At 38.5% G+C, this 9746-nt stretch overlaps 1 protein-coding gene and 1 pseudogene across 1 annotated transcript in view; both read right to left on the reverse strand.

The window, feature by feature from the left end:
• The window catches only part of LOC110062290 (A disintegrin and metalloproteinase with thrombospondin motifs 3-like), a 72092-nt pseudogene extending 68122 nt beyond the window's left edge, over positions 1–3970 (reverse strand).
• A 3881-nt stretch (positions 3971–7851) lies between these two features.
• LOC110062291 (uncharacterized) overlaps positions 7852–9746 on the reverse strand; it is a 3685-nt gene continuing 1790 nt past the window's right edge. The window contains exon 2 of the mRNA XM_089295646.1: positions 7852–8662. Coding sequence (XP_089151772.1) covers positions 8044–8662 — 619 coding nt within the window. The 3' untranslated portion in view covers positions 7852–8043. The remainder of the gene's footprint in view (positions 8663–9746) is intronic.

Consider the following 9746-nt stretch of genomic DNA (forward strand, 5'->3'; position numbering starts at 1 on the left):
CGATTTAACCAATCATATCATGATACCAGGAGCTGGTATCATAGAACGGCGGCATCAATAGAATGTCTAGAGGCTCCCTCGCTTTGTTCGGGCTCACCGGGAGCCTGTTCGCAGGCTAGTAATGTCTATGTTAAAGCTCAAAATAAACTTAAATCTACCTCAGTTGTTGTGTATTGTCGTTTCTGCGGCTCAAAATGGCGAATTTGAGCGATTTAGTGGGTTTTGCGTCGACTGTTACTATACGTTATAAGAAGGAGTGTAGTAACAGTCAACGCAAAACCCACCAAATCGCTCAAATTCGCCATTTTGAGCCGCAGAAACGACAATACACAACAACTGAGGTAGTTTTAAGTTTATTTTGAGCTTTAACATGGACATAACTCGATATCAGTTTACGATATTAAGACTCTTTGATATTCCTATACATTTCTTTATATTTCGAACATACAAACAGACACGCTGCTTGACTATGGGCTCCCTATGTTGTCGGTATTTAATTGATAAAATTAATTGCCCTTTCAGTTTTTGCACGTTACCAGTAAACCTTAAAACGGTCTTTTCCAGTCAGAATCAGCTGCAAAATGAGACTATTACGAAAGGACAGACAAAGTAACGTAACATCTCTAAAATTTGATGAAATTAAGCATAGTTTACAAATTTTGGAACGTTTATAAAAGGATAATCAATAACAATGCAAAACAGAACAGTAGTTACTCTTTCCCCAAACAAACAGCATTTACCTCCACTAGGGCCTCTGCATAAAGAAGAAGTAAACAAAAAAGAAAAATAAATATTTGTTTTAAAGCCTTTACAAGCAAGAGTATTAAAATCACTAACAGAGTTAAGGCTCCATGATAGATCATACACCCAGCTATCGCAGCTGGCCACGCATACATAAAAAAGGTTAACCTAAGAGGGATGGTATTTCACCACGGTTTTGAACACCAGTTACAGCGGCGTGTTTTTGACGAGACTCGAGGTGTTTTGGAAGTTTTTGATACACTGTTTGACATACCTTCTCGATCTAGACTACAATTTAGCTGAATACGAACATCATTGAATTATTTCTTTTGTCTAAACTTGAGGAATAACCTTGATTAGCATGAGGAACTGTAGAGTTTTGAAATTTTACTTTTTCGTCTTCTACTTGTAAAAGAATAAAACAAAGAATATAAAGTCGATTTCAGGAGGTGAAACGATGTCCGTTGACGTACATCTGAATAAGCGAAGTCACATCAAAGTAGTTTGTATCGTTCTTATCTTTAGGCTTGTGTACGTCGGTGCAGTGACGTAACTTGTCCAGCTTAACCTTACTGGAAGAACTAACGGCCACTTTGAGCTAAAAAAAAACGAAAGTGAAGTTGGAATTATGGCACAAAACTGGCTAGCTAAATTAAGGTGTCGTACTGCTCGTCGAAAAATGGCACGTTTCAAATCTTACTTTACTACAACATGTCGTAACAACATGAAAAAACATAAAACAGAACGCATGTGAAAAACAATTGAACAGCATAACATCTGGACAAATGAGGCAGTGGACCAATCAGAAGTCAGTACCAAAATTACGTAACTGGTTCTAATATAAGGCGAGGTAAGATGCATAAGCCGAGGTAAGACTGGTCTTCGTTTAGCTTCTGACAGGTTAGCTTTTTGCGCGCAATGATGTTTTTAACATTATTAAGAAGTCAGAAGTTCAAACTGAAAGGACATAGGAAGCATTTTGATCAGTTTAGGGCAAAGATACCTCTTTGTTGGTGATGATTATAAGTCGGCTAACGACATAATTCACTTTTATCTTTCCAATAGAATTATCACGGAATATGCCTGCAACCTGCAAGAAAATCGGAAAAAATATGTAGTGACTCACAACTGTTTCCAGCATGTTTCATTACCTCTACCTAAGTAGAGATACTACCACAGTTCTTCAGTTGACAGCACAGTTATGTCATCAAACAAATGGTCAATTACTGGTGAAGACGTTACGATCATTTTGTTAACCTAGCAACGGCATAAGCGAATGAAAACACCCTTAATTTTAGTTTTAAAGGCGTACAACATACAAACGAGTTGTAATCAGCATGTTGGCCAAGTTTGGCGAATTATTCGCAATGTTTGAAGAAAACATTATGTAAGAACATGTGTTCAGAGCCACCTTAAATTTTCAAAAAATTGTTTGATACCATTACTGTATCATCAAGTACAAACGAGAGGTAGCATTGATCCATAAAAGAAGAAGGGCTGAAAAATGCTGGAATTTGTTATGAGCCATCTTAAAGAGTTTTGGAATGAGTGCTCAGCCAGTACGCTTGTTTTGAGACTGAACTGCTGCATAGTATTTGCTGACCGAAAAGAAGATACTTAAGGGCTCACGTGTATCTGTCAAAGGCGATATAATAAGTAACAAAAAAAAGATACAAAACTGTGTTTATTCCAAACTTCCAGCCACTTACTATGTTTGCTAAAACCAGTAGAAAGTTTGTAGTTTGGTTTCCATGCTTTGCCACGACGCTTTCATCCGCCAAAAGCGCCACTTGTAAGTACTTCTGTGGAGAAGCTTTACCGCTTATTTCATCTTGTTTGACTGCAGAGTCATAGCTCGACGCTACATCTGGAAAATCACGTGACCGATAGAAATAAACTTGCATACAACTGTATACTTACATACTGCTTGTAAATGATAGACTGAAACAAGTAACTGCTGAAATTATTCTTAACTTTTTTTTTTTTTTTTTTTAGCACTTAAGTATACAGCAGGACTGAAAATACCAAGGTGGGGCCAAGAGGTAGGGCAGCTGATTTCTAATTCTAGAAATTAGAGGCAATTCTTCGTCGCAACATTTCCAAGCAAGGGGTATATTGCCCCTGAAAATTTAGGACTACGTTATCCCCACATCCTTCTGGGGATACAGGATTGTTGCACTTCATCATGTTGATAGGTTTCCCTCACAATTTTCCATCGCCCGTTTATACGCTGTGTATAAACGAAAAAATGAAAACGCAAAAGGATAAAAGAAAGAAAACAAACTGTCTACAAACAAAAGAAAAAGCCGGGGTGGGCGTGGTTGAGTAAATTGTAACTAATTGGCCTTCACCAAAACAACACTGTCTAGCCCTATGATAAAAACTTGCTAAACCTGTTTTAGATTGACAGTCATTCACGTCTGTAGATTTCCTGTGGACGAGGTGTAGCTTAGCTCCATTTCCCGTAATCACGTGTTTTGCTAGGTGATCCGGGATTGGTTGAATAAATAAGGTGTCTCGTGACAGCCTTATCATACCAGTCTGCAAAATATCATTTTTGTGGTAACTTAACTGTAACTAGTGTGGCTACTAACTGAATCACTGTTTTCTTTCTGTTGACATCAATTTGAGCCACTGGGATGTATATTTAAAACCGATTTCTTGTTTATTTGAGATGTTCGTTCAAGAACAAGTTAAAACACTCACCATTCCATTATCAAAGCTCAAAGCGACTGTAGAGCCTGGATCCGAAGCCTCTTCACCAAGCCAGTATGGATCTGGTTTGACAGGCGTCTTTGTGACATCACCGTTTCTGTGCCTTGTTTCAAGTACAAGGCCCGGTTTAACTAATTGAGTATTTCGTCTTAGTTTGAGATGCAGCTTGTTTCCAAAAGCGTCCATCTTGATGTACCACACCCCGTTGCTATGCACGTCGCGCGTATGCAGCTCGTGGAGCGTGTGGGACACGAACTCGCCATCCTCGTTTGACTGATAAGGCTCTGTTACCTCGTAATCCGGAACTAAAGAGATAAAAAGCGGGAAGGAAATCATAAATGCTACTTCGTAAAAACAGAGGATAATGCTGGATGCTGACAGAACAGAATGCTGAGAATAAATTAGAAAAACTATTCATTGTCCAGTACTGGGTAGATAATGCACTGTAGCCCTTACCATCTGCAGATGTCTGGACACCAAAATACTTCTGGATTTCTGTCTCTGTCATGTGGTAATTAAGAGACTAAAAGTACACATTAAAGTATGACTTGTCAGTACGTTAAGCAATCCCTCTACTATATGATTTCAACATCGTGGAGTTAGTTTTATTCTGGAATAAATATTAACCTTACCTTTACGTGAAGACATAATATCGTGTTTGTGCCTACAATTAAAATCAGATTCCAGCGTTATTTAACGAGATGTGACAGCTAGGGTAAAGGAATTCTTCTGCTTTCTTAAGATTTTTAACTCTTTAAAGATTGAGGTGATGTTTTATTGAACTTTCATTCAATCTTATGATAGAACGAATAAGTTAAACCTTCGATGTATTAATCACCGCGCCGTGATGCTCTTATTTCAATTGATTTTGCTCTAAGAATGCTCTTTGGATGGAAAGCTTTAAGACTGTTGGGTGCGAGAGTTTTCTTATGGCTGAGATTTACCAATAAAGGTAATCTTTTCATAGTTCATTCCCAGCAGAGGAAGATTGGTTGCCATTACTGACATCATTACTTTGTCTTTTTTTAAGGAATCACAACGTTCGCCGACTCAAATCATAGTTACGAAAGACAATGTTTAAACATTTAAAAGAAGAAGGATAAACTTACCAAAAGCAATAAACAAAATGATCCAACGTTTGTTAAAAGGGATCATCTGAAAAATTAAATACAAGGAAAAAATAATTACATTAAAATGATGGCAAAAATGTCTCAATCTTGTGACGCATTCTTGTTAGATATTGTTATTAACGGCTGCTCTTTAGCTCGTGTTTGACTTCTGCCAACGGCCGATGCATAAAGTCTTAGCAGAGGTTTATTAAAGAGACCGGAGGGCATCGAAAACTGACGGTTTCACTGCTTCAATGTTACAACTTGAGATTTAACCTAAAACCATTTATTTTCCTTTGGTCGTGAACTAAACAGGAATGTAATAGATATGTTGATTCAGTTGAGGCCTTGCGCTACTGTATCTTTTTTCCAAATTTTCGCCGTTCTACGGCATCATCAGAGAATGAAAGAAAGTATTCAATAGTGCGTGATACAAAAGTGGTGTAGGTGACGCGAATGATTAAAATATGTAATAAGGACAGTGAGTGTAAATATGGTGATGGAAATATACGATAATATGGGGTTGTGTCCCGGTGTACAGGTACACATTGTACTCCTTTCTTTACGAATCTTTGTTTAGCTGTTGAACATTGTTGGGTCTTTTCTATCGGTTCTTGTGAACCGGTACACGAGGACAGAACCTAATATGGACAATTGCTAATGAGTATAAGTAATAAAGCAGTTCAAGATAAAATAAAAGTTCTCTGCATGAGTTCAATACATTCTTCACGGGAATAAATTTCGGACATATACAACAGCATGGACAATCGTTAATGAGTACAAGTGATACAGCGGTTCAAAATAAAGCAGTTCAAAATAGAAGGTCTCTGAGTTCGATGCATTCTTCACTTTCGAATGTAGAACGCCTCGAATAATCGCAAGTTGACAGGATTATTTTGACATCAATGTTTTGGCTGTTGTGGTTGTTGTTGTTGTTCAGGTGTTCTTTAATGTCGATTAACGCGATCATCATGTACAAATCGTGTGGTCCTTCGAATGTAGAATTTGTTCCAGCTCCTGCAGGTGACGTGGTACACGGTTTTTTCTTCGTGTTTGCGATAGGCAGTTTGTTCTTGTGCATGTGTTTTGGGTGTGGCGAGAGAGGGCTTGCCTTAGCGTGTAGGATTTTTGAGCGACGCGTACTAGGAGGCCTTCTTTACGGAAGATTCTGGTGATTTTGATATCGAGTCGATCTGAGATGAATGAAATTTTTTAAGTATAACGACGAAAGCTTGGAATAAAAATACAGTAGCTCAAGGCCTCAATTATTGAATCAATATATCCATTCCGAAATGCTACTGAAGGACAACTTCAAACGTTTAGGAACGTAATAATTGAAACCTAGAATAAACTAGAACAAAATAAACTTTTACCTTCTTTCGAAATAGCTTCCCAACCTCAGTATAGCTGTTGATATAAAGTTGATTGCAATGCAACTTGGAGTGCAGTGATCTCTTCCTATCTCAATTAGCACCTTCAGAAGGAGAGGCCGATAAATGAGCCTAATTAGCCTAATGAGTCATTGTCTCACCCTGCTGCCAATTCAAATACAGACTTTGTTGCCGCCTGTTTACATTTTATGACTTGAGCTTATCATCTGGTTCATTCTCAAGAGTGCCAACCGAATTGTTAAAAGAGCCGGGTGCAAATGTCACTGAGATGAACTTCTATCGTTAAAAAGACTAATTTATTCCGCGGTAGGAAAAGCCTGAAAGTCTGCAATTATACTTTACAAACAGTCAACCACGTCTGGGAAACCGGCGCTATTTACTTAGAATTTTATTTATAATTTTGTCCCTTCACGTACAGATAGGAAACTCTACGGAGGATTTTTTTAAAGTTTCCTCAGTAAAGAACGATGGTAATCCGGCAATTGACATTTAGCCCTACATCCATCATGTACGATTTTAAGGTTAATAAAAATACGTATTGCATGATATTCCCTTTGCCTGTTGCTGATAGGGGCTGATGTGATATTTTTCTGGCAAAGTAACACTAACCAATCATGAAGTGACAAGCCTTCATTAGTCAAGCCGTGAAAAACTCTTTATGATTACCAATTCAATAATCTGATTACGATGTTATCAAAATCAATATATACATATAGGAGGAAAACTTTATGGACGTATGAAAATGGTGATTCACTTCTCGTTAACTCCACTAAGAAAAAAAAAATAGTAATAAAATAATAATAATAATGATAATAATAATAATAATAATAATAATAAAGCAGGCCAATAAATCTAAATTAAGCAATCATTTTAACTGTCGTGTATTTTTCAGCCGATATTGAGCGCCGAAAGCACGAGAAGAGCAAAGTGAAACGTTAAGGTTGTGTTTCTTTGAAAGAATCCAAGATCGGACGTTCGCGCGAAAATTTTCCAACATTGATTTTTATCTGAGATTTTCACCACTGTAAGATGATAAGTTAGTTATGTCAGAAATGTAAAAAAAAAAAAAAAAAAAAAATGGGGGATCACCGACTTCGTTTTGGAGAGAACATGCCCGGAAGAACACCCTTAATCTGAAAAAATCGGGCTTCGTTAGCGAGTAAGGCAACAGTGTCTGTAAGCCCCAAAATATTGCAATTAGATCTTTGAAGTGAAATGTTCTCAGCCAAATACTGTTTAAGTGGGCCTATCAAGTGAATTTAGTCTACTGGTGAGGTTCCTTAAAGAACAAGTTCGCATTTAGCAACCATAGTTTCACGCGCCTTGCGGCCGCAAGATGGCAGGATTCGATTTCTCGTGGACAGTAATCATGAATTTTTTTTTTAACTTCCCACATTGATTTTTTGTACATTTTTGGACAATGTGGAGATAACGGTAAATAAAACCTTTTTCTGGAAAGAAAGTTAGGGGTCACCGAACGTTCAAGATCGTTAAATCCAGGTAAAACTATAGTAATGGCCATCTGCCCTAAAGCGCGCTCTCGATGCATGACGTGGCATGTGAATTTGCGTGCGCAGTAAGGATGCGCAGAAACAATTGGCGCGAACGTCCTTAAATCGAAAAACGGATTTTATGTTTCTTCCCTAAACAGATTAATCCAAGATCCCTCGGATCATGGTCAATCAAAGGAATCAAAGAATCCTTGCAGTCGAGTTTTCGGTTCCTGTAGATCTGATGCACCATGAACCGAATGATCGAACAGACAAATAGAAAACAAACAAAACAAATCAAAAGAAAAGCATACGCACAAGGAGCTCTTCCATGCGCGAAGAGGAGCATCTTGACATTAGAAAAGAGACTTGTCAATTGAGGTACAGTATTAAAAACCTGTTTTAAATTTTGTTTTAAGAAAGTGTATATGGTACACAATGATGACAGAAAGTGATTACTTGCACTGTGAAACTCATGATTATACCGTGTGCAATAACAATCAAGCAAAAAAGGTTCGTTTGAGCCATCAGCCAAGCAGCTCAAACTGTTACAGGCCATGCTTATGCTTAACAGTCTAAGGTAAATGTACGTGCTTCTCAGTCACTGTAATCAGGATTCAAATTCTCATCAGGAACTATTTCCACTGTTGCCTCCTCGTCTCCTTCACTACTCTCCTGGTTAACATTGTGTTCACGCATGTAATCAGTATTTTGATTTTCTTCCTCGCGATTGTCTTCGGCTGGTAGTGATCGATCAATGGACTTCTCACGCACATCAATCTGTATGTTCTGACCTTTGTAATGTCTGATCTTTGTGGCCTCGATTTCTAAGGTGTTTGGCTTGGTTAAAGTGGCTTTCAAAGAGCTCAAATCCACATCTGCGGGCAATTTTCGACGCCAACAAAACCCTCTTTGGAAGCAGGGTTTGTCTTGGTTTCCCTCGCACGAGTGAAAGCCATTGATGAGCAGTTCTCGTCCTTCTAATTTCAAGGCAAGCTCATTTGGATCAAATCCTTTGACGTCCATAGACAGCCGGAAAATTTCGTGGTCATTTCTTTTCACCAAGGGGTGCGCAGCTGTCACGTGACGAACACTAAGCGCTCTGTGGATTCTGGGGAAGAACAGGTTATGGTTGTGGAAAAAGTCCATTTCAAACAGGTCATCATCAAATGGATCCCAGTTGACAAAGTCTAGAAACGTATGCCTGTCCCAAGACCTGTGCCAAGATAAATAACCACGTGGATGTTAGTTTCAATTACCAATCAGCTAAACAGTTTATTGCCACGCGACGCGAGGAGACTTGCGAGGTATCCTCGCGCGCCCCGCAAGCTTGAAGTATAATCGGTACAACTTGTCTTAAGTATTCTGTAACTCTGATTTTAACCAAATACAAACAAATACAAAATACAAACAAAACTATTTTCCTTGACAAAATTGTATGGAATCGATGAAGGCAACCGCTGTCACTGTCACTACACCGAGCGTGACAGGAATTAGACGGAATAATTGTTGGACTGAATAAATGACCCGATTGATAAACTTTTGTGAGTAAATGTTTAGTACAAGAGGGTATTGTTCGAACTGAACAAATTAATCTTTATTTGGAGCCGCTAATTAGCAAGCTTCAAAAACAGCCTTTACATATTTGAAACTGTAAGCTAAATTATTTGATATGGGATCAAACTACATCTTGCATTAGAAGCCTTAGGGACCGTTCATTTTTTATAAGGAAGGGGGGGCTGGTGGGATTTGGGGGGGGGCCATGCGAAAAAAAATGGCTTTCGAGGGGGGGGGCCATCCCAAAAAAATAAGGGAAAAAGGGAGGTCACGTGAAATATTTTAGTAAAACTTTAAAATGGCATAATGTTTGAATATCAAAAAAATTGCTATAGAATAAACATAGAAGGCAGGATACAAATTTATTACAAACTTTCCTTCTGCTTTAAAAAAACGTTTAGCGACAAAAAGCATTTGTAGCTACTGAAAAGAAGTATTTAACACTGTTATTTTCGAATGCAACTTTCACTGGCACTCATCTTCATCTCCGCTGTCGTCGAGTTCTTCGTCGCCGCTTGTGCTGCTATGGGAGTCTCTTTCACCAATGCTGCAAGAAGCAGCACTGCTTTCCGTCAGAGTGTACTCTTCAGGGTACATGAAGGTGTAAACATAATCTCTGACTTCCCGCTCAAGGTTGGTGGTGATTCTGCTTCTTGCAGCATTGGTGAAATAATTCCCTTCCAAGAGCTGTGCGATGTATGGCCCATCTCTTCTAAATATCGACGTGACAACATCCTCAACTT

The sequence above is a fragment of the Orbicella faveolata genome, unplaced genomic scaffold (genome assembly GCF_042242905.1).
Source record: "Orbicella faveolata isolate gen_17 unplaced genomic scaffold, um_ofav_v1 contig_26, whole genome shotgun sequence".
In the NCBI taxonomy this organism is placed as follows: Eukaryota; Metazoa; Cnidaria; class Anthozoa; order Scleractinia; family Merulinidae; genus Orbicella; species Orbicella faveolata.